This window comes from Canis lupus, chromosome 11 (genome assembly GCF_003254725.2).
Source record: "Canis lupus dingo isolate Sandy chromosome 11, ASM325472v2, whole genome shotgun sequence".
NCBI lineage: Eukaryota > Metazoa > Chordata > Mammalia > Carnivora > Canidae > Canis > Canis lupus.
This window is the reverse complement of record NC_064253.1, coordinates 54,081,092-54,106,791: the sequence shown is the minus strand read 5'-3', so window position 1 is coordinate 54,106,791 and position 25,700 is coordinate 54,081,092. Positions and strand designations below refer to the sequence as shown.

General features: G+C 46.9%; 1 protein-coding gene across 1 annotated transcript in view; it reads right to left on the bottom strand.

Annotated features, from left to right (window-relative positions):
- Nucleotides 1-24,599, bottom strand: part of LOC112650020 (stimulated by retinoic acid gene 6 protein-like) — a 50,379-nt gene extending 25,780 nt beyond the window's left edge. The window contains exons 1-5 of the mRNA XM_035697084.2: nt 24,300-24,599; nt 11,279-11,354; nt 9,338-9,438; nt 6,927-7,057; nt 1,569-1,689 (exon numbers count right to left, since the gene is read on the bottom strand). Of these exons, the coding sequence (XP_035552977.1) occupies nt 1,569-1,689; nt 6,927-7,057; nt 9,338-9,438; nt 11,279-11,354; nt 24,300-24,481 (611 nt within the window). The 5' untranslated portion in view covers nt 24,482-24,599. The remainder of the gene's footprint in view (nt 1-1,568; nt 1,690-6,926; nt 7,058-9,337; nt 9,439-11,278; nt 11,355-24,299) is intronic.
- Between the last annotated feature and the right edge of the window lie 1,101 nt (nt 24,600-25,700).

Sequence of the window (25,700 nt, the reverse complement as noted above, 5' to 3'; positions counted from 1 at the left end):
TTAATTGAATTTAAATAAAATAATTTTTAAAAGATGAAAAAAAAAAAAGAGGCCCAGATCCCATCAGCCTGGAGCTACAACCTCCCCTTCCCTTCCTCCTCAGGAAGGTCTCTGTGTACATCCTTCCCAGATCAGACACCCTGCTTATGCCAAAGTACATGCCCCAAATTCATTTAATATGCCTCGAATAGGACCCAATCCCAGAACCCACAGAGCAGAGCCCCTGAGTGATCTCCTTCTCCCTGCCTCTGTCACTCAGGTGGGCAAGCCAAAGCCCACAGAGAGACAGGAATTTGTCCAGAGTCACACTTGGAGCCAGGACCAAGGCCCAGGTCTCCTGACTCTGGCATCTAGGCTCCTTCTGCTCAGACTGGCTTCATTTGTAAACACTGCCCTGAGGAAGGAGCCTAAAGCTTTTGCCCACTGGACGCACAATCCTCTTTGTGTTCCAGCCTGATTCATCTTCTGGGGAGCACAGGTTGCTGAGCCAGTCCCACTACCCTCTCTTCCCCGGGGCGAAGATTTGTCAGAGGCTGACAGACGGCACAGTATTACTCCAAGTCTGACCCTGGATACTCTCTTTTAATTTTATAAAACGAGCCATTTACAAACTTGGGAATGGTAGTCGCTGGTGCGTCAGCTGCTTGCAAGCCCCTGAGGTGGCCTGCACACGGGCCTGAGGATTCCTCTGTCACAGAAAGTGCTGCAGTGTTTGGGGCGGGGCGGGGGGGGGGGGCCGAGAACCAGCTCAGTGAAGGGGACAGAGGCTCAAATCCTCTGGCCAGAATGCCTGTGGGATTATTCAATCAGCAAGTAGTCCTGGGGCCAGCTCCATGCTGGTGCTGAGGACATAGACATCAACCAGAAGGTCAAGAAGTTCTCCATCTGTGGGGTCAACAATCCATGAAGGAAGAACATGTATCTATCACTAGGCCAAGTAGGGGAGGCTGATCCACAGGGGGAACAGCCACATATAGACAAGGAGGTCAGAATGCATGAACCACAAGGGTCCCTCTTATTCTCTAACATGTTCCCTGGGGCACAGCGAGGATATGATAGCATGTCTGCTGAGTTAGTGGGTGAACGAAGGAATGCAGGAGTGTGGTATGACTTAAGGTGTGTGCTAGAGATCGTGGGGGATGGAGAGAGAGGGGAGGCCAGACTGCAATGGCCCTCAATGTTGAACTGAGGTGCATGGATTTTCTCCTGGGCTCCCAGGAGATATGTGACAACACAGAGAAACATCATTCACACAGGACTCCTGCATCCCCCTATGGGATCCTTGGCAGTTTACAGAAATGAAGTTTGCTATATCCCTGACTTCTGGGAATAGTCTAATCATGAGTGGCCCATGAAGCAGAAAGAATGGTGCCCTGACCTTCTGCAGCCTTCAATGCAGGCCCACAGAGAGGGCACAATGGGACCTGGGACCAGTCACCCTGCCATCATGAGCCCCAGGTCTGGGCAAAGATCCTCAGGGAGCTCTCAGGTCACCTCCAGCCCTTTGTCCAGAGTTCAGCCATGGCCAAAGGAGTCACAGGAAGGCAGACAGGCAGCATCCGTCTTACCAGATCAGAGAGTAGCTGAAGCCGAGGATGGAGCTGACCAGCTGGAACTCCGACGAGAGGCAGGCAAAGAAGGGGAAGTGGGACAGGCCGACTTCCATGCCTCCAATCAGCAGCACAAAGGCTGGGAGAGACAGGGCCAGAGACGCTGTGAGTCCGCTTCTCCCGGGCTCAGGGTGTCCCAAGGAAGCTATGGGACTTCTCACCGACTTCCAGTCACAGGCCTCAGGACCCAAGGAGATGAGAGGACAAGCCCCAGCTTAGCAAGAAGGAATGCAGGAATGTCTTTCTGTCTTGCAACAGACCTTCCCTGGGACTCTTCCATGCCAGGCACTGGCTAAGTATTGAGATGTAGAAGACCTGGCCCCTGCCTCTGGCCAGCTCACAGTATGATGTGTGGAGACAGGCCATATAAGTGAACAAACAGCAATCACCAAGAGAAGAGCCCTGCAAATACACCATAGCAACACAAGGACTGGTGATGTGTGTGTGTGCAATACCTCTTGCAACCACTACCTACTTTCTAAACAAGGCAATGATAATATTCATTCTACCACTGACTCACTCTTAGAGGATCTAACAGGATCCAGGAAAATCTAACCATGCAAGATGACCTTTACAAAGTATCTGCTTTGAGCCAGGTTCAGAGCCAGGCACTCAGGCTATGGGAAGAATGAACAAGTTCCTTGCTCTGAGATGCTTACAGCCCCAAAGAGAAGACAGGGAGGAAGGTGAGTGTTGTATTACCAGAGACATAGTCAACCTGCTGTGGGACAAAAAGTAGAAGCCAATGACTTCACCTGGGGTCTGTGTCAGGGAAGGCTTCCCAGAGGTGGTGACATTTAGCAAGGCCAGGAAATGCAAGCAGGAGTTTGTAAGATGGAGAGGAGAAGGGAAGAAAGGGCATTCCTCACTCAGAGGAGGGGGGATGGCCAGTTGGGGTTGGTCAATATTTATGTGCATGTGAGCATTGGGAGGCTGGCAGGGACAGACTATATACAAGGAAGAATTTATGTAAGGATAGAAGACACAACAGCATCATTTTGCAATCTACCTGAAATCCCCATCACAGAAGCAGACAGAGCAACTAAGATGGCAAAACCAAACCCAGAGACAACACCTATCAGAAATCTAGGTCTCAAGACCATTTGGTATCAATACCCGAGTAAGAAGAAGCAGAAGAAGGCAGTGGGATGTCTGAAGGGCCCAACAGTAGAATCCCAAAGTGCCAGCAGACACGAGACACCAAAGCTGAAATCCCAGCTGAAAGCAGGCAAGGTGCTGAAGGCCGAGATTCGCAGGTGAGAAGAAGCACGGTATGCTGGTGCTGGAGCGGGCAGGCCTGTGACCTCCCTATGCTGAATACCTCAGGCCCCTGCTGGGATGGGGCCCCCCCAAGGAGGTGGCCTGCGGACAGACAGTAAACTCCAAAGTGGGAGGACCGTAAGACTCCTAGGAGTTGGGAAACAGCGTGTCCAGACACAAGTGGAGGAAAGAAGTTGACTCAGAAAGTATGAGGATAACAGGAGGATACGCCTCTATAATCACTATGTGAAAAAGAAGAGAGGAATCTAGAGCCATGAAGCAGGAAATGATGTTCTGACCCTGCCAGATGCTCCACAGCATTGGTCTTTAGGGACCTGTAAATCCAGACAGCAATTAGATACTAAGATACACACAGATACACATACTAAGATGGCTGTAATTGTTTTAAAAATAGAAAATACTGTTGGGGAGGATGTGGAGAGACTGAAGCCCTCCCATGCTGCAGATCGATGGACCAGAGCAGAGTCCAGAAACAGACCCATACGTATGTAGCCAACTGATGCTGACAAAAGTCCAAGGGCAATTTTGTGGGCAAAGGGTAGGTTTTTGAAATAAGCAGTGCTAGAAAAAATGGGTAACTAAAGGCAAAAAACAAACAAACAAAAAACCCCAAAACCCTTCAATCCATACCTTACATTATATGCAAAAAATTAATTCAAAATGTATCATAAACTTAAATGCAAAATATCATAACTATAAAACTTCCAGCAAAAACACAGGAGAAAATCTAAATGACCTTAGATTGGGCAAAGATTTCTTCTATGAGACTGTAAGCATGATCCATAAAAGAAAATGAATAAATTAGATTTCATCAAAACTTTAAGTGAGCTTTCAAAAGAAATTGTTGGAGCAAATGCAGTTCAGACATCTGATAACAGACTTACATACAGAACTAGATCTAGAACTATCAAAACTCAATATGAAGAAAACAAAAACCCTAATTTTTATTAATAAGGAAAGTGATTTGGACCTTCACCAAAGATGTTAGAGGGACAGCAAATGAGCACATGAAAATATGCTCAATATCATCAGTCATTATGAAAATGCAAATGAAAACCACAATAAGACATGACTATGTGCCTCTTAGAATGGCTAAAATTAAAAAGACTTTGTTTCGTTTGTTTTTTAGGTTCTACATATGAATGAAATCAGATGGTGTTTGTCTTTCTCAGTCTTACTTCACTTAGCATTAGACACTCTAGGTCCATCCACATTATTGCAAATGGCAAAATCTCATCCTTTTTATGGCTGAGTAATATTCCTATGTGCGTGCGTGCGCGTGTGTGTGTGTAGCACATCTTCTTTATTCATTTATTGATGGGCACTTGGGATGCTCCCATTTCTTGCCTATTGTAAATAACACAGGTGCTTGTATCTTTTTAACTTAGTGTTTTCATTTTCTTTGGGTACATACCCAGCAGTGGAATTACTGGATCATCTAGTAATTCTATTTTTAATTATTTAGGACTCTCCATACTGTTTTCCACAGTGGCTGTACCAATTTACATTCCCACCAACAGTGCATGAAGGTTCTTTCTTCTCTACATCCTCGCCAACATTTGTTATTTCTTAAACAAACAAACAAACAAAAAGTAGAATCAGATCTATATTTCTAGAGAACAAACTGATGGTTGCCAGCAAGGGAGTGCAAAGTGGGTGAAAGGGTCTTCCAGCCTGCCAGTTATGGAATGAATAATGAACAGGTCACAGGACTAAAAGGCACAGCACAGGGAAGATAGTCAACGATATTATAATAGTGCTGTATGGCGATAGATGGTAGCTACATTTGCCTGGAGCAGAGCATAACATATAGAGATGTTGAATCACTAGGGCTGTATACCTGAACCTAATGTAACATTGTGCATCAACTATACCCAGAATAATTTTTTTTGTGTGGAGAGAGAGTGCATGCACAAGTGGGAGTGGGAGAGAGGGACAGAGAAAGGAGAAAGAGAACCCTTTAAAAAAAGAAAGATTTATTTATTTATTTGAGAGAGAGAGAGAGAGTGCAGCAGGGAGGAGCAGAGAGAGAAGAGAGAGAGAATCTTAAGTAGGTTCTACCCTACTAAAACAGAGCCAGACAGCCAGACATGGTGTTCAGTCTCACAACCCTGAGATCATGACCTGAGGTGAAATCAAGAGTCAGGTGTTTAACTGACTGAGCCACACAGGTGCCCCCCAAGTTTTTTAATAAAGAGAACTGACAACAACAATATAAATAAAAAATAAAAAGACTGACCATGTGTTACCAAGGACATAGAGAAACTGGAAGTCTCACATATCAATGATGGTTATCTAAAATGGAACAATCACTTTGGAAAACAGTTTGACGATTTCTTTTTAAAAATATGATCTGGAGCATTGGAGTGGTTCAGTGGTTTAGCGTCTGCCTTTGGCTCAGGTGGTGATCCTGGGGTCCTGGGATCGAGTCTCACATCAGGCTTCCCACAGGGAGCCTGCTTCTCCCTTTGCCTATGTCTCTGCCTCTCTCTCTGTGTGTCTCTCATGAATGAATAAAGAAACTTTTTAAAAACTTTTTTTAAAAATCTAAATATAAAAAAGTATGATCTACTACATGAAGTATATGATCTAGCCATTCCATTCAAAGGTAAAATGGAAACCAGGAAAAATGGAAGCACAGGTACACACAAAGATTTGTACACAAATATTCATAGCAGCTTTACTTACAATAGCTAAAAATGCAAATAAATTAAATGTCAATCAAGAGTTGAATGGGCAGGCACCTGGGTGGTCTGGCTGGTTACAAGGCCAACTTTGGGTTTCAGCTCAGGTCATGGTCTCAGGGTCATGGAATTGAGCCCCACTTTGGGCTCCAGCTCAGTGCAGAGTCTGCTTGAGATTCTCTCTCTCCTTCTCCTCCTGCCCCTCCCCCCACTCACTCACTTTCTCTCTCTCTCTCATCAATAAATAAATCTTAAAAAAAAAAAAAAAAAAGAGGTGAATGGGCACAGGAACTCTGTTTTCTCCATATAGTAGAACACAACTTAGCAATAAAAAAGAATGAATTTCTGGCATGGTTAAATGCGTATGAATCTCAAAATAACTATGCCATGTGAAAGAAACTATACCCCAAAGGAAAGTACATTCTGTATAATTCCATTTAAATAATTTTTTTTTATTTATTTATGATAGGCACACAGTGAGAGAGAGAGGCAGAGACACAGGCAGAGGGAGAAGCAGGCTCCATGCACCGGGAGCCCGACGTGGGATTCGATCCCGGGTCTCCAGGATCGCGCCCTGGGCCAAAGGCAGGCGCTAAACCGCTGCGCCACCCAGGGATCCCCCATTTAAATAATTTTTAATAAAATATCAGAAATGAGGGCAGTAATGGAATAGGGGGAAGGAGAGATTACAAAAGAGGACAAGGAAACTTACGGGGTTCATTGTCTCAATTGTGGTCATGATTTCATGAATATAAACATTTGTCAAAACTTATCAAATCATATATGCCAAAGAGATATGTGATAGTATATCATTTCAGTTTTAATTTGCATTTCCCTAAAGACTAATGAGATCTTGGTAGACATTTGCTCAGACAGGCCTGGAGGCCCTGAGAGAGGTGGGACAGAGAGGTTCAGAGTCACTGTATTAGGGTGACTGAATCTGTATACTAGAGTGATCCTTCAGGGAGAATGTGAGGCATGGGAAATGAAGAGGCTTCAGACCAATGGCCCCAGAAATAAGCATTGTTCTGTAGGGAGGAATCCCAGGGCTTGTTGATATGAAGAAGGCAGAAATGGCTAGGACTCAAGAGAGTTTTGGGCTAGGTAATGATGAATTTAATTTTGAGCCTTTGTTCTGTCTAAAGGAGCTCTAAATCTCACTGGGAGAAAGCCCCACAAACAAGCTTTGAGACCTGGCAAGCTAGACATTTTCCTTGGGCAAGTAACAGCTAGGGAAGAACACTGACTCTCATAACATTTATCCTTTGATCTCAGGGAACCTGTGCCAGGCGGTCTCTGAGAGCAAGACCTGCCATGGCAAAATGCCCAGCAAGTATGAGGCAGCCTTTACCTTGGGCCCACTGCGGGATCTGCAAGGGCTGGTAGCCTTCTGAGAACAAGAACATGACCTTGTTGGCCGTGGCCCCAAAGGCGATGCCATAGGACCATCGGTTACTAAAGGTGCCCACGAAGTCCAGAGGTCTGTGAACAAGAGAAACAGCTTGTGAGGCCAGAGAGTGGCTCATTCCCACAGGTCATCTCCAAGATAGCAATCTCACCCTGAGGAGGGATTACTGGGTAGTGAATTATTCATTTCAACTGACATTTTCTGAGACCCTCAGCTCCAATTCTGGGGTAAGTGTGGATTCAGGGTACTGAAGCAGGAAGACAAAAATCTTTGCCCTTGAGAAGCTCAGGTCCTGGGGGAGGGGGACACAAGCAAGGACACCACTAGCCATGACAACAAACAAAATAGGATGAGTTTCACCTATGAGAGGCACAGGCAATAGGACTTAAGAGACCTAAACAAGGAGTATGTGCTTGGCAGGCTTGGGGGAGCATGCCCTGCACCCTGCCACTGTGAGGGTTCCAATACCCCTAGGAAGGTCTGGGTAGCATTAGCTGGGCTGGTTCCATGCAAGCCTACCTTTTCAGCCAAAGCTGATTGGACCAGGGGTGACCACCTGACTTTGGATGGGCCAATCAGATGCCTGGCCTTGCACTTTGGGTTTCTGACGCTGAGAACAGGAACCAGTCAGCTGTCAAAATTCTGTTCTGGAAAGTCATGCCAGGTTGGAATCAGAGTCAGGAGCAATGCATGGAGGCAGGGACCTGGGGGCAGGATCTGGATCTCACCTCCTGCCTCGCTTGTCTTGCTGTCTTCCCCTTCAAGGCTTAGCTCAATGAGCACCTCCTCTGGGAAGCCCCCCACCATCACCCAAACTACTCCCAGCAGGCCCAGCGGGTTGCTGCCTTGCCTGTGTCCCCTCAGCATGAACAGTGTGGCCATATTTCAGCACACCTCTCTTGCTATCTGTTGGTCTAGGAAACAAGAAGCTCCAACGGGTGGCACCTAGCACAGGCCATTGAAGAGAGTAAGTGCTCACTACATGTTCACAGACACGCATTTTGTTGATGTGAACCAAACTTAATCAGTACCTCAGAGATACATGAGACTGTTGCCATATCTTTAAAACAGATAACGACCCCCGCTCCACTCATGTCAGAGACACTGTGGGTGACAAATGAAGAAATACTTGACAAACTGTCATGTGCCATGCACATGTGAGGGGCTTTCAATGAGAACTACTCAGAAAAGCAGGGGTTTTGATGGGAAAGTGGCCAGGGAGCAAGCAAGTTGTGCCATTAGCAACTGAATTCAAAGTAGTTCAACATGACCCATACAGAGCTCCTACCACTTAAAAAGTCCTGTACCAGGCCCTGCGTGTCCAATACCTGGGAGGGTATACCTCTGCGCCCCACCCAGTGTGGCTCAGACCCAGCAGTTTGGGAGCAGTTGAGCCCTCCATTGGGTGGTATCCAGAATGAGTCTGCTAGTCAGAGCTGGTACAGAGACTCCCTGAACACTGCAGGTGGATTTGTCGCCCTGAAGCCTTAGGTCACCATTAGCCTTGGTCTTGACACCCTGGCTTCCTCTCCCTTCTCCAGATCCCACGGCTGAGACCTTCGCATGTTTACAGGCTTGAGCCTGCTTAGCATATGATACTGGGGGAATCAGAGCAAATATCAACCAGACCTCGGTTAAAGCTCTTGTCACTTAGTTAGCTGTGTGGACTTGGGCAAGTCACTTAACCTCTCTGAGCCTGAGTTTGCTCATACACTACATGAGGATAAGAACCGCCAGCATGCTAGGTTGGCAAAAGGGTTCATCCATGGAATATAGGCAAAACAAATGGTTCACAGGCCACGGTCCCTGTGCAATAACTGTTACCTGCTTTATTATCATTATTATTTTGAATTATTAAGGGGTGATGCAGCAGAGATATAAGCAATTAGAGCTTAAGGAGAAACTGATAACAGGTGCAGAGACAGGATGGCTGAGCCAGCACAGCCTGGAAAGCAGCCTGGTCCAAGCAGATCTCCCTGTGAGTGACTCATGGCACCATCCCAGCATGAATGCTTGCTGCTGCAGGCGCCGACCAAGAACTCTTCCTCCTGCTTCCTGAGGCAGCCATAGTGCTGGGTGTGGGAAGGCCCTTCCCATAGTGAGCTGAGCCTCCTTGAGATGTTTTCATCACATCTGGGCAGCCCTGGGTGCTGAGACTGCATGAGCTTGGACACCGATTCCGAACTCCCAGAGCTGGGCTGGGGTGAGGCAGGGAGGGGAAGAAGTAGGGGGAGGAGGCAAGGCCCCTTGCCTTGCCTGGAGAGGCAGCGGGGAGTAACCCTGGCCTTATAACAGGTGTTGACCCCAAACACAGGACACCCCAAGCTGTAGTGATCAGCCCGAGCTCCACTCACATGATGATTTCAAAGCGCTTTCCCAGGAGGCGGGAAGTTTCATCTCTCTGCTTACGGTGATCTCGTTTTTGGAGAAAGGACAAGACCAAAATGATGAAGAGCTAGGGGAAGAGAAGATGGGAGTGTCAGTGGGAACATTCATCCTCAGTGCAGCCCTGGGGCCCTTCCCTGAAAGAGAAAGTGAGGGTCAGGAGAGGACGTAGAGTGTCTGACTCCTCAGACCCCCCCAACCCCAAGTCAAGGAGCTGGCTGCACATACTCCTGAGTTTTCAGAATATTTTTTTTAAGATTTTATTTATCTATTTATGATAGACATAGAGAGAGAGAACGAGAGAGAGAGAGGCAGAGACACAGGCAGAAGGCAAAGCAAGCTCCATGCCGGAAGCCTGATGTGGGACTCAATCCTGGGACTCCAGGATCGTGCCCTGGGCCAAAGGCAGGCGCTAAATCCCTGAGCCACCTAGGGGTCCCCTTCAGAATGTTTTGTATTGAGTTTTCCTCTGTGTTGCCCTGAACAGGTTCAGGTCTCGTCTTCCCCACATATTGACTGGAAGAGAGACCTAACTTCTCTGAACTTCCATTTCCTTATCTGTAAAAAGGGGTTAATGCCTGTCAGGTTGCAAATCCTTCTTTGCTTTTTTTTTTTTTTCTCCTCCTGTGGATTCAATCATATTCTTATATTCTTACATCCTTGATGCCCCTTTATCAGAAACTTCTTGAGGATTGTCTACACTTGCTGTCTTCATTTCCTCACTTGTTACTTGCTCTTCAGCCCCTAACCTGGCTTCACACCCATCCATGGAAACAGCTCTGGTCAAAGCCAAAAATTATCATCAATCCAATGGAAACCTGAAGCTCAAATCTGGCTTGATCACTCAGCCGAGTTTCACCAGGTTGACCACTTCCTCCTCTTAGAAACACCCTCTTCTCTAGGCTTCCAACAGCCATGAATTTTTGGGTGCTGTCCATTACCTCTCAACCTCCTCTGCTGGATTATTCTTTATTCAACCACGAAAGTCGGGAGTTCTTCATAGTTTAGTCCAAAGACCACTCCTTCTATTATTGCGTCCTCTCATACATGTCCATGCTTTCAATGGCCACCAAAGCACAGAAGACTCACAAGGCCACCAAAGCACAGAAGACTCTTCAGCCTAGACCTTGTACATGAGCTCCATAACTGTTTATCTAACTACAGGGTTGGCATTTCTTTTTGACATGTTGAGAGTTTCTTAAATTCAGTATGTCTTAAATGGAACTCATAATTTGCATCCCTGCCCTGTACCTTCAACCACCCAAATGCTGATCTCTTCTGGTTCCCCTTAACTAGTGAACGGCAGGTACCACCATCCTTCTGGCTGCACAAGTTAGAAACCCACGTCATCCTCAACCCTTCCTCTCCCTAACTTCTTTATCCCACACACTACCCAGTCCTACTGTTTCACCTCCCAGATGTCTTGAGCTCACCACCACCATCAAGGATGAGCTAAAATGTGACCCACAATGTAACCAGAATGATCATTTTAAAAGGGAAATCTGATCACACCAGCTGCATGCTAGAAACACTCCAGTTACTTCCCACTGCACTAAAAATGCAGGTACCACTCACACTCTCCATTCCCCTCCTCCACAGGGCCTTTGCACGTGCTCCCCCCTCTGCTTGAAAGGCTCTTCACCACATCTCCCTTCAGATCTCAGCTGTCATTGCTTCCTTAGAAGAGTCTTTTGTCTTTTTTGACTCCCTTAAAAACCAGTGTCCTTTACTCTTCAGCCTTTAAAAGCCTTCTTCTACCTGCCTTTTTGGTGCATAATACAAAAGAGCTAGTCAAGAAAATTCAGCTGATGTCTCTCTGCTGATCTTTCAGGCCACTTTGGGAGTCTGTATATGGGGGTGACCCAATTCCCCCCACCCTCTGCTCCACACTCTCCCCTGCCTTTACTTACTGATGGGATGAGAGAATAATGGAGGAAGAGCTCCAAGTCCACTGAGCCAACACAGGTGCCATTTAGCTGCCTGATTCTGAAAAACAGCCAAAAACACATTCTCATCATCAGTCACTGCTGCAATCACTGACCCATCAGCCTTGAGCATCACTGTCAGGAGTGCAGTTTGTACCCTACTAAGATCATCTAATCTTTCTTAACTTTGCTTCCTCAGGGCTGATACTGCCTACCTGGGATGTGTCTTCCCTAGGTGAATTCATCTTCATTCATATTTCTTTCTCCAACTTGATTATCAATCCAACTTTCCTGCTAACTGGATCTAACTCCTCTCTTTTAAAAAAAATATTTTTAAAGTAATCTCTACACTTAACATGGGGCTCAAACTCAGGACCCCAAGACCAAGAGATCCATCAACTGAGCCAATCAGGCATCCCTAACTCCTTCCTTTCTTGATGACATAGTTGGGGATAGATTCAGGCTCTGTGAGGCCCAAAGCTTCTATAATTTGGACATTTTTTTTTCAAATAGAACTATAAAGTAATCTTAAAAGTAATCTTACCTTTTTATATTTTCAGGAAAACATACCACCATGAAACACTTAACAAAGGTGCCCATCTCTCCCCCCAAGCCTGGGAAGGGCCCTCCCTAAGCAGTAAGGCTTGAGCTTCACGAACTTCACAGGAAAGCCACGGTCATTCAGACCACAGGCTGCGGACTGTGTCCTCTCCAGGCTTCCTTCTGCAGGACTGGGATGCTGGGGGGCCTCGTGTCTAAAACATAAGACAGCAGTTCCAAACTTCTCTTGACAGGGACCCTCTCCTTTCTGGGCTCCTTCATACTTTGTTCTTGATGCTCAGATGCCACCATACCCCCTCTGCACGCTCACCAGTGCCCATAGATCCATGCTGACTCTAACCCCCATCCCTAAACCATCTGTCTGGCCGTCTCCAGGCTTCCTTCCCCAGCCAGCTCCGGCCTTTCCCTCGGAGGGAAAAGAGTGCTCCTTGGGGAAACCCATGAGCAGGGCACATTCCCCTCTAGTTTTTAAAAATCCTGATATTCCCCAGTTATATCTAACCATGAGTCTGAAAGATCTAGAAGTGGTGGGGAAGGTGTGGGAACCCTGGGTCATCAGAAATGCGATAGAACTATACGGTCCCACTTCTGCCTTTAGGAAGGTACACAGAGCACATATATTAGCCTCCCCATCCCGCACAAAACCCTTAAAATGATAAAGATGTGGTTTTTCATTTTTAATTTTTTTAAAGATTTATCTATTTTGAGAGAGAGAGAGTACAAGCAGGGGGAGGGCAGAGGGAGAGGGAGAAGCAGACTCGCTACTGAGTAGGGAGCCTGACATGGGGCTTGATCCCAGGACCCCGGTATCACATGCTGAGCTGAAATCAAGAGTCTGCTGCTCAACCGACTGAGCCAGCCAGGCATCCCAAGATGTTTTTTTGTTTTGTTTTGTTATGTTTTTGTTTTTGTTTTTGTTTTTTTGAAAAGAAAGAAAGAAAACAGAGATATTCGAAGGCAAGAAGGGAATCTATTAGGGACAGAACCTATGAGAAGACCCTGAATTGGGATCCCTGGGTGGCGCAGCGGTTTAGCGCCTGCCTTTGGCCCAGGGCATGATCCTGAAGATTCGGGATCGAATCCCACGTCGGGCTCCCAGTGCATGGAGCCTGCTTCTCCCTCTGCCTGTGTCTCTGCCTCTCTCTCTCACTGTGTGCCTATCATAAGTAAATAAAAATTTAAAAAAAAAAGGAAGGTCTATAAAAAAAAAAAAAAAGACCCTGAATTATGGAGGGCATTTAGGATTACAGCAAAGAGAAAAGGCATGAGCCAATAAGGCTACAGTGTGGGGCCCCACACAAAGGGCTCTACATCCACAGTGCCAGAGGGGAAGCAGGACAGGGTTGCCAACAGCCCATCCAATGATGAACTGGGGTCTCACAGAGACACAACTGTCCTCCCCACTGTCTGCTGACCACCCAGGGGCAATAGAGGTTGTCACCAGTAGTATAGATGGGTCACAGAGAGAGAGACAGGTAGTGCTCTGGATCACGGGTTGTCCTGTGATAGACCAGGAGCTTCAGCTTCCAGATGGCCAGTCCCTGGAGCACTCCCCCAATGGTGCCTCCCCCTCCAACCTGCTGCCCTGACAACAGCCTTAGGACTAGCCACCTTCCACGAAGTAGGTAACTCACCCTCACCCCCCTAGTGGCCACTCAGTCACAAAGATAAGCACACAATCAAGAGTCATCAAACATCTGAGGAAAGATTACACCACAAAAGGGAGGCAAAAGTTCAAGAAGGAGAAACTTACTCTTGAGGAGACATGAGTTAATACAGAACCTCTCTGAGATCATTATTACAGAAAATCCTCTACAAGAAGCATAAATCTTGGAGGAAGCAGAGGAGTTCAAAGAGTTACAGCAGGGAAAGGACTTAGCAAAACTTACTGTTAACCCTGAGCACAGGATTTTAAGTAAATATATATTTAAATAAATACAGATAGATAGATGATAGATAGATAGATAGATAGATAACATTCTTAGAAATACAAGGCCTCAAAAGACCCTCTGGGGAAAAAAGTGACAGAAATTCTCAAGAAATAAGAGGATTTAGGAAGAAGGAGAAGGGTTTAAAAGCAACAGCCAACAGAAAAATGAGTAAAATATATTGTTAAATATCAGGGTGCCTAGGTGGCTCAGACCCTTGATTTCAGCTCAGGTCATGATCTCAGGGCTGTGGGATCCAGCCCCACATCTGGCTCTGTGCTTAGCAGGGAGTCTGCTGGGGATTCTCTCCCTCTCGCTCTGCCCCTACCCCTGCTCATTCTCTAAACAAACAAACAAACAAACAAACAAACAAACAAACATCTTGGTAAGTAGTTACTGTGACAAAAAACGTGTGAAATGCCAATTTGGAGGTAAAACACTGGGCCATATCCCGCAGCAGGGGGGGAGGGGCCCAAATATGCAATAAGTTCTTAAAATTATAACTAGTAGTAAAAGTAGAAGATAAAATGCTATCTTATCTATTAAATTGGGAATTATTTTTTAATAATAAATTTATTTTTTATTGGTGTTCAATTTGCCAACATACAGAATAACACCCAGTGCTCATCCCATCAAGTGTCCCCCTCAGTGCCCGCCACCCAGTCACCCCCATCCCCCACCCTCCTCCCGTTCCACCACCCCTAGTTCGTTTCCCAGAGTTAGGAGTCTCTCATGTTCTGTCTCCCTTTCTGATATTTCCCACCCATTTCTTCTCCCTTCTAAATTGGGAATTATTTAAAATACTACCCAGTATTAACTGAAGGTTAAGACAAGTTACTATCCATTTGCTGGTAGTAAGAGTGTAAACAGGTATAACCATTCTGTGGATTAATTTTACAATATATACACCAGGAATCTTCAAAACACAATTCCACTTCTAAGAATTCTACTTTTGAGAAATAGAAGCTAAGGAAGTACTCAGAAAGCCACCTAAAGATATGCTCAGATTCTCTCTCTCTCTATCCCTCACTCTGCCAATCTCTAAGTATATAACACTTGAAATGTAATATATGCTCATTGTAAAACACTGAAAATATTTACAAATGTATAAAGTAGTAAATAAAAAGTCCTTCTCCTTTATAACCTTTATAGTTCTAAGCAAAAATGGGATCTGACTACACTTGATTTCTTCATTTAATCAAGGAAAGAAAACGCATTTACTAAAGAAAGGAAATTTCTTGTGTCAGTATATACAGATGCATCAGACTCTTCTGGATGGGTGACTGCCACACAGATTCACCAGCAGGCCCGTGTCCTGCTTGGAGGGGCTGAGCCGAGAGCTGGTCTGGAAACAGGTGAGCTCATGTAGCCCCGGGGCTACATTTCCTCCCAGCAGCCACCACCGTGAACATTTGAAGCCTACCACAGGCAACCCAAGTTCGAAAACCACTGAGACCCCTTCCTGGTCTCTGCTACTCATACTGCTTCCTGGTGGGTCCAGGGCTGGTGGGCAGGTGGCTAAAGGGTGAACACCTATAGGACAGCAGCAAAGCAACACCCCCAAATGTAGAAGATCCTCTTTCCACGGATGATGCCTTGGGAATGTGTTTCTGATATACTGTTAAGTGAAAGAAAATTCCTTCTTGATCCCAAGTTGTGAAGAGTGGGCATCTCTAGGTAGTGGGATTTCAGGTCATGCTACTGTCTTCTTATGATTTTTTTTCTGAACTGCAGTACACAGAGATATGCTGCTTGACAGCTGTGTCCTTCTAGCCGGATGAGTGCTAAGAACAGTGTCTAGCACATAATAGAGGCAATAAACATGTGCTCTGTAATCTGGGGAAAAAATGAATGGTTGTCCTTAAGCCATAAACACCATTCTGAAGTGAAGATGTGTGTGAAATCAGCATAAAGTGAAAATATGCAAGGTTTGTGGTGGTATAAATTACAAATCTTTAATTAAAAAAATCTTTTTTTAAAAGGTTTTATTTATTTATTCATGAGAGACACAAAGAGAGAGGCAGAGACACAGACAGAGGGAGAAGCAGGCTCCATGCAGGGAGCCCGATGCGGGACTTGATCCCTGGACCCCGGGATCAGGACCTGAGCCAAAGGCAGATGCTCAACCGGTGAGCCATCCAGGCGTCCCTAATTTTTAAAAATTCTTAATAAAATGCTGTGAGGGCCAATCTGAGGCGTGCTATGTACTGCTCCCTTTGGCCCTAACATTATCACTCTATAGAAATAAGTTAAACATAGGACAACAGCCCTCCTTGACAGATGGGTGTCACTTAACTGTGTGTCGGCTATGGCCGAGGCATTCTGCAATTTTAGATTACCTAATCTTTGCAGGAATCTCATGTTATCTCCTAAAATTAAGAAGTGAAGCCAGGAGAGGCTTCATAGCCCGCCCAGAAGAAGGTGAGGCTGCCCATCACCACCCTCCCAGTCCCAGCTGCCAACTCACAGGGCTCCCTGGAGCTGCTATAGTAGCCTGGCCTCCCAGCCTGTGGCCGACCCATCTCCCACTCCCAGGGCAGCCTGGCACCTGGCACAGAGAGGCCCAGGAATGCCTGCTACATTTAAGAAACAAAACAGAGGATCAGGATCACAGGGAAAGGGAGGGAAAAAGAAAACAAGAAGAAATCAGAGAGGGAGATAAACCATAAGAGACTCATCTTAGGAAACAAACTGAGGGTTGCTGGAGGGGGGAGGAGTGGGGAGAGGGGGTAACTGGGTGATGGACATTAAGGAGGGCATGTGATGTAATGAGCACTGGGTGCTATATACACCTGATGAATCACTGACCTCTACCTCTGAAGCCAAGAATACATTATATGTTAATTAACTGAATTCAAGTTTAAAAATAAATAAATATGAAGGAGGAAAAAAAAAAAAGGAATTGGCACCGGGGAATGTTGAGTCTTTTGATTTGGGTGAGGTCAGCTCCCTCTGAGTTGCTTGAGCAGAAGAGTGCCTTCTGCTTCAACTCCCAACTATCAAGTTTTAAGTAAGTAAATACTTTAGATCAAAAAAAAATTTTTTTCCAAGGGAACTTCCCTCAAGAATCTGAGGCCCAGAGAGGGCCAGCGAACAGAAGAAGTCAGGATGCCCAGGACTATTTCAGGCATAGCCCAGTGAGTTCAGGCACTGGCCTCCTCATGGGCAGCAGCAGCAGGACTGCTCAGTGTGGAGAAGGATTAGGGAAGGAGGAAGAGGTCTCTGTCTGTCCGTGTGTGTGTGTACGTGTGTGTCTACATGGGTGCAGGTGCCTGCCTGTCCATGTGATACCTCCAGGAGGGCAGTAGTCTGTGTGTTGGGGTGTGTGATGTGCCAGCCCAGACCCACCTCTGTGAATCCCATCAACCCCCTCATGCACAGCCTCCCTGAGGGTTCAGGGCAGATGTAATGGTGTGCTCAGGCTGGCTTGTACCAGCTTGGGACTGTCCCATCATCAGGAATCTTGCCAGCCAGTTGTTCAAGACCAGCACTGTTAAAAATTAAATTATATAAATTTATAATTAAATAAGCCATATTAAAAAGAAAGGTAGGAAATACTCAAAACCCATCACTTTGTAATTATTTTTCCATCATCTATGCTTTTGAGGTTATTTACATCTATTGTATCCATATGATGGAAACTATGTTATAGGGTGCCACTGAGCATCTCTTCCCATATTCACTTTCAGGGACATCAAGCTGGGAATATTTACATCATGTTGGGAATATTTACATGGTGGAAACAGGGAAACACTACAAATCAGGGCTTGCTTTATTGTTTTGTAGATTGACTATGAAGTGGCAGAGAAAATGTTAATAATAATGCAGATTACATTTAAGCATGTTTGTAGCCATGGCACTGTAAATCGCAAAAAAAAAAAAAAAGAAAAGAAAAATTTTGAGGAAATACTCTTCCAGAATTTTTTTTCTCTTCCAGAATTTAAAAACCCCTATCCTATTCATCTAAGAAATAGTTTCCATTAATTGATAAACAAGTGAATTTCTGACCCATCCCTTGTCTTCATTGTTTCATATGGGTCTTACTCATTAATGTAAATAAAATGATCAAATAACATTCATGTCGAAACTATGCTCATTCATCAATTGCAGGTTAGCTACAGATAAGAGTTCAGCAAAAAATCAATGAAAGCATTCCACGAGAATTAATTGGTTGTATGGAACCTGTACTAAAGAGTGTTGTATATTTCATTATTTGTAAGTTGTGTGATACATCTGTTCTATTAGTACCATGTATGTTAAACATATATATTTTTTTCCAGAGAGCCAGTTTTTACACATTCCCTGGCACACCACTGGGCAGATGTGGCCCTGGCCCTGGGCATGGGCGAAAAAAATGAGGATGTCGGAGTTTGGAAACTGATGTTGATATAAAATATGCTTTGGGAGAAAGATAAGTTTAGAGGAAAAAAACACAGGAGGGAGCCAGTGCCCTGACCTACTCTCTTCTCCCATGCTCTGCAAAATGAGAGAACTGGACCAGTGTAGTATTTTTAAGTTTTTTTGACTACGAGTCATAGTTGTGGTCAAGTACACAATAGCTGTGACCCAGTTCACTTGTGTATGTGTGCGAGCACACGTAAAACAAATTTTCCCAACACAGAACTCTTCATATGCACAGTATCCTCTAGTATTTTTAATTTGATTCAATTCTATTCATTTTGCTCTGGTCCATTCCATTTTGTAAAATGCCGGTCATAACCACTAAATTAATTGTACAGTCCACTAACGGTTCTCAATCAGCAGCTTGTTAAAAACCTGACTATGAGGTCATTGCCAGGGCAGGGGCCCCCATCCCTGAAGGCCTCTGACTCACGGTACCTGCTGCAAGCATTTGTCCTTACACTGAGGGTTCCCAAATACCAGGCCTTGCTCTGATGTGTAACAGCAGGTGAGATCATCTGGAAACTTTAGATGAGGCCCTTATCAGCCTGCCCTTGGGGGCATTGCACCAGCCTCCTGGCCCTGGCTCACCTCCCTGGTGCCAGAGTCCATCCTTCTGCCCTCCCCTGGGAAGGTCTCTCCGCAGCTCCTTAGCCATGTGGCTCTCTGGTACTCATCACCTGTACTTCCTGTTGCCGGTGACTTCTTCAGGCCTAAGCTCTCACTCTCAGCCTGGGCTTTTCCAAAGCAAGAAAAGTTTCACTCAACTTCAAACTCCAACCATCTCCCATCCCAGCTCTACCCCCAGCTTTTAACTTGGGACAGATACATAACAAACCCAGTACGTGCTAAATGAATGAATGAATAAAGATGGAAGGAAGGAAGGTGGAGGGAGGGAGAATGAGAAACACAGCACTGAAGTGGTGGGCTTGTGTGTGGCACAGCTATGCCCTGTCCACCTGAGGGAAAACGCTCTCATCCACCCATCATGGAGTCACAGACCTCCACCCAGTCACCAGAAGTTTCTGGAATCCAACCCCTTTGGATGCATGAATGCCTTCTAGGACCCTCCCCAGAACCCATACCGACACCCAGGCAGCCATGGTGTCTCATTTGGGCACTTCCCCACAAAGCCAACCCTTCCATTTCACTGAGTCATTGGAGCCGGACAGACCTGAGAGGGAGCCCAGTTCCATGTCTCAGCAGCTGTGTGACGGTGGCCAACCATGCCTTCCTGGGCCATACTCTCTTCATCCTGAAAGTGGATCTGATGCTTCCCCTCTGGGCTGCCTGACAATTAGACACAGTGAGAGTCAAGTGCCCATCTCAAGTTCAGTGAGAACTGATGTTCTCCCTTTCCTGCTTTGGCACAGCTCTGACCAAAGAAAAGAGATTTGCCTTCAGTTGGGCTGAAAAGGTACTCCTGCTGGCCAACCCTGTCTGCTCCTCTGTCCTTGGAGTGTCTATGGTCAGCCCTTCTCAATCCACTGCACGGCACAGTCTGGCATCCCCGGTCTCTTACTAGGCATGAGGGTATCGGGGACTCCCCTGCTGTTGGCCCCCTGACCATGCAATGGACTGAAGTCCTTCACCTGGTTAACCAGTAGCCACAGTGTCTGCTACGCTTGGCCCTGTGACCGCCTCTCACTTCCATGCTACTGGCAGGGTGGCCAAAGCACAGCATCTTTACCCAGAAAAGCCCCACTGCCCCTTAGAGCCACCAGCTTCTGAGACCCTCACATAAAGAGGCCTGGCCAGGCATGACTGCTTCAAGGTCACCTAGCTGTGCCGCAGGTGCCACAGCTCCTTTAGCCCAGAGACCACACTTCTGTTGGTCACTTGTGAACTAAGCAGGTTGAACTGCTTGGGGCACAGCCCACCACCACAGAAGCCAGCCCACTGCTTGCCAAGTGTCTTTTCCTGGGTCTGCATCCCCCTGGATGGGGAGCTCCCTGGGGTCTGAGACCCTTCACATTTATCTCTAGGTGCCTGGCTCCTGGGTGCACCAGTAGGTGCTCACAAAAGTTCCCTAAGTGGTTGGAGGGATGGCTACCATTTTCTCAGGGCCCACTGGGCACCAAGCCACGCTTTAAGGGCTGTACAATATTAGCTAACTTCATCCTCATGACAGCCCTGTGACAGAGGCACTACGATCACCCCACTTCACAGATGGGGAAATGCAGAGGCACTGAAAGGTCAGGAAGTTCATCCAAGCCTACTCAGCTAGTAAGTGGAGGAGCCAGCAGGACTCGAACCCTGGCAATGTGGACCATCACATAAGAACCTTCTGTTACATTCTAGGACTCTTCGATGTCGTATTCCAGTTCCATGGTCAGGGCAATCTGAACTCTCTCAAAGACCAGAGTTGCACGGGGGCCTGTGAAGGACTGACTTTGTGTGCCAGGTCATTTGTGCACAGATTTAAGAGTTCCATGGGGGGAAGCAAACTTCCTTTCAAGTCTGAGATCCACGATGAAATGATAAGCTGTCTGGAGGAGTGGGGAGCAGGAGGGGGTCCCCAGAAAACCAGTCTGGCTGTGGGATTGGTGATGGGAAGACATGCGTTCAATACACTATTTCCATATCAGAAAGGGAGACAGAACATGAGAGACTCCTAACTCTGGGAGATGAACTAGGGGTGGTGGAAGGGGAGGTGGGGGGGGGGCAACTGGGTGATGGGCATTGGGGGGGGCACTTGATGGGATGAGCATTGGGTGGTATATGTTGGCAAATTGAACACCAATAAAAAATAAATTTACAAAAAAAATACACTATTCCCTCCTCTGTTATAAATATGTATACTTCCAATTTTAAAACTTTAAATTGTTTAAATAAAATAAAATTAAGTCCATGACTATCATAAAACCCACACGGGTGGCCGCCTGGCGGACGATCTCTTGTTTTCTTCCCTGCCCCACTACCCCACTTCAGGCCTGCCTCTGACAGCCTTTCCAGAAAAGTCATATGTGTCTTCTGTCTGTTTCTCTCTTACTGTCTGCCTGCTGGTTTGTCTCTGTCACTTTCTGTGACTCTGAGAACCAGGGGAAAGCTATGTAATGAAAGATATACACACACTCTGTTTTTATTCCACTTTTTTCCCGGGGCGTCTGTCTTCTCTGTGTCCAAATACATTTCCTTCTCTTTTGCCTTGACTACTGTCATTCATTTTGCCCTTGCTGTACAGCTGGAAATGGTCGGTTCTGGGTCAGTAACCTCCTTAAGAGGGCATGTATAGGCTTATTTTTTATGTTCTTGTGGGACCTCAGATCTGTCTGGAGGGAAGAGTCTGGGATTTGGAATCAAGCACCTTGCAACCTGGGGTGACTCATTTCTCCTCCCTGCACCCTGGGCTGCCTGGCTGCGGAATGGGTAGAGTGCCAGCACTTCCCTAGATCATTAAAGAATGGATATGGATGGTGCATTGTTAACTGAGGCCCACATCCCCCTTCCCTATAGCTGCCTCCCTCAATGCCTCAGGTGGATTCCAAGCAGCAGCCTGGCCCCCAGAGGACCCCGGGGCGCTCTCCTTGGGTGGCACCAGCAGCAGCATCGAGAGACACAGAAGCCACTGTACCAAAATCCTGACTGGGTGCCCCGGCTCCACCAGTGTCTTGGGGAGACCAGATCAGCTCGGCCAGGTTGGGAACAGAGCTCTTCACTGGAACATAGGAACCATGGGATCTTCCCCTGTGTCAGCTAGGGGGTACCTTGGGAAGGAACAGGGCTCTTCAGTTCCCAAAGCATTCTCACTCCCAAGGTCTGGCTGGACCCTTAGAGAAGGAGCTTCAGAGAGAGGCTGTCACTTGTCCACAGGAGTGGAGGGGGGACTCCAACACAGGTACTGACTTTAAGCTCTGAGGATCAGAGTTGAGGTATTAATGGGCCTTTCATGCCTTTATTCCATTTTCTCCCAGGGCCTCTTATTTTCCCCACCATGTGCCAGGTCTTTATTCTCTGTGAGCAGAGCCAGACAACCAGCCTGGGTCCAGGGAGACAACCATGATAAAGAGGAGGTCCTGGGAGGGGCACATGGAGGCCATGAGGGCATGAGGCTGACCTCAAAAGAATGTCAGGGGCCCAGAGGGCACAACAGCCCCATGAGGTACATCACATTCTCTGAGGGCAGCTCAGACTTCTATTCTGAGTCCAGACCATATAGCCAATTGCCTGCCTTCTCGTTATCTCGGTTTGGATGTCCCAAGCACTCCAGTCCAACCTGTCCCAACTGAACACTCCTGCCAACCTGCTCCTCCTCAGGGATCCTCAGGTCAGGAGTAGCATCACCGCCCGTCCATTAGGCCAAGCCAGAGGCCCAGAGGCATGCTCTCTAATCCACCCCTAGATCAAGCCCGGTCAGGAGGACTCTCCAATCCTTGCTGAATCCAGACACGCCTCCATCCCCCCAGTCACCACCACAGTCTAGGCTACCCTCATCCTCACCTGGACTTCAGGATAGAATTCCCACCATGTCCTACACATCCTGCGCTGCCCCCCTCATCTGTCCTCTACCCTGTGACCAGAGGGACCTCCCGAAGTCCACATCCAACCACACCCCCTTGCTTCCTCTTACTGCTTCCTCTTAATGCTTCCCTCTGAGCCCAAGGAGCCCAGCTGGAGAGAGGGGAGAGAGAGACCAGCCAGCGCCCTCAGGCTCCCTAGTTCACATCCCCCAGCACTCAGCTGACTCCCCTCTCTGTCCACTTGTCCTTCAGGACACCCTCTGGTCTGTTCCCTGTCCCACATCCTTCTCCACCCACTGGAGGCTTCCTCCCTCTTTCCCCATACCTAGGGCTCCAGGTACAGGTATGCCCTTCTTTTCAAAAACTCACATTAGGCCATCTTGCTTTTATAAAAGCCCTACATTAGTACTTGTTTTCACTAACCAAAAGAAACCCAAAGGGGGTTTTCCCCTTTATGAAAAAAGGCCAAAAGCAAAAAAACAGTGTTCAGCGTTTGTTTTATAGCAAGTTGTTATAGAAGCAGCAGGGACCCCAGTTATCGAGATGCGCCCCCAGCCCCCCGCCTGCTCCTTCCCCAGGAAACACATTCAGCATCTCCATCAAGCTGCCAGAGCTTGGAACTGTGTCTGTGAGCACTGGTGCTTTATCTTGATTTATTTTGTGCATCTGTTAGCCAGATGTGTCCTAAGATAACAGAAAAGCCTAAGAGAGGTTAGTTCTGGGGTCTGGGAACACTCAAAAATTTTTCTACATAACGGCTTTACAGCACTCTGGCTTATGAAAAGTTTAGTAACAGACAGCCTGCTTCCCCAAGGGACTCCCATCATGTCTGTCTGTCCATGACTCCTCTTCTGTCACTCACCCTCCACGGCATCCCTCAACAACCTAACCAGACACACTATGACACCAGAAAGTGACAGTTCTACTTTCTGTCATAGTTTGGGCTACTCTTTTCAGGTCTTAGATTATTTAAGATGAAAGATTTAAGTTCCAATGTTTGAATGAGAGTTCTTAATCACTGGCATTTGGACAGGACTTTATAGACCTCAAAGTCATTTCACATCCTCTTCTCATATGATCTTTTTTTTAATCATACGATCTTTACAAAGTTGGGGTTCAGCTGGACCAGAGTTATTACACCTGATTTATAAATGAGGAAACTGAGGCATTTGGATTTTCCGGAAACTACAGAGCCAGGATTCCAACTCAGGTCCTCCAACACCATCCCTGGGCTCTTCCCATTTGACTCCGGCTCCAAACTGAAGGTAAATAGAAATCTGTTCACTGGGATCCCTGGGTGGCACAGCGGTTTGGCGCCTGCCTTTGGCCCAGGGCGCGATCCTGGAGACCCGGGATCGAATCCCACATCGGGCTCCCGGTGCATGGAGCCTGCTTCTCCCTCTGCCTATGTCTCTGCCTCTCTCTCTCTCTGTGTGACTATCATAAATAAATAAAAATTAAAAAAAAAAAAAGAAATCTGTTCACTGACCCAGGAACCCATCCATGGTTTCTGTCTACATGCCAGCCTACCGACAAATCAGCTAAATCTATGCCTTTCTCCCAGTTTCCGTGAACCACCAACATCAAAGAAGACAGCTGACAAGAACAAGTGGTTGTCCAGCACGACTTGTCTTGAATCCGACTCTGATAACTCACCTTGAGTTTGTAGAAAGCATCTCGGTGGGAAAGCAGTTGCCTGCAACCCCAGTGAGCAATCTGGTTCTCTGGATTGTGCTGTGAGCTTCTCTGGCCTCTTGGTTATCAACTGCTTCTGATATTCTGGTGTTGTGCCCAGTTGCCTTCACAGCACCCAAAAACCCTAGAGAAAAGGCAAACATCCAGTCAAATATTTACCAAAGAAATGAAAGCAGGCAGGTGGCTTTCTTCCTTGTTTTGGAAGACAAACGGCTATTTTTCTGCTCTTCCTCCCCTTCTCCTGCTTTCTCAGGTAAAGCAGGAACGTCCCTCCCATTTGCTCTCTCCTGGACACTTGCTATCTCTTTTAGCCCCCTGGGGTGGGCACCGGAGTGTGGGGGGGGGGGGTTGCTGAACTATCAGAACTTTGCCCAGCAGCTAAGTCCTCTTTGGCTAGCTATAAAAATTATTATAGGCAATAAAGTAGGACTCTGTCTCGAGGCAATAAACCAGGAAACGAGGACCACTGGCTTCAAGATTCTCCTTGGAAACGAGGCCACCCATTGCCAGGAGAAGAGGCTAGAGACAAGTTCAAAACTGAACCCCACCCATGCAGCAGAACTGGCTTGCTGGCCGCCAGGATTCTTGATCCTTTTCCATAAAGTGAGACTGTTGCTCAGAAGGACCTGCCCAGCCAGGGCCATACTCCCCAGACTCCCCAGGCCCTGGCTTCTAGGAACAGACATGGAGCTAAGGCTCACCAAAGGAATGTGAGCAGAGGTGACAGGGGTTACTTCTGGGCCAAGACAGTTAAGAAGCAAGTGTGTCTTTTCCACCTTCCCCTTCCCCATCTGCTGGCTTAGAACACAAAGGACCTAAAGAAATGGGATGGACCAAGCCTGGGTCCCTGAATCACTATGTAAAGGAATCTGTTCTCTGCACCAGCGGACCTCTCACACACTGGTCTGTGGGCAAGAAATAAAGTTCTACTGTAACAAGCCAGGGAAGCACAGGCTTTTGTCACGACAAATGTTGCCCTCGCTGATGCGGCACAGAATGTGGAGGACTTGTAACCATCATGAGGTCCAGGTCCTTTATTCTAAAGGTAAGAAAGCTAAGGTTTAAGGAAGAGAAGTGGACTAAAAGGACTGGCCAAGCCTCGGAAACCCCGCTGTGCCCGCAGAGCTGTGCCAAGGGCATGAGCAGCTCATGTCACAGGTAGAGAACCCAGGGCACTGCTGATTGGACCAAATGCCCGACCCCAGACAGCCAGTCATAAACTGCATCAACCTATTATCTGTGATGGACACTCTGCCCAGCGGGTCACTTGTCTCGGGAGTTTGACCTTGAGACAGAGCAAGAGCTGAGTGTTGGTCAGTGGGACCGAGAACCAAGTGACACATAGATGCAGGACATAGGGAG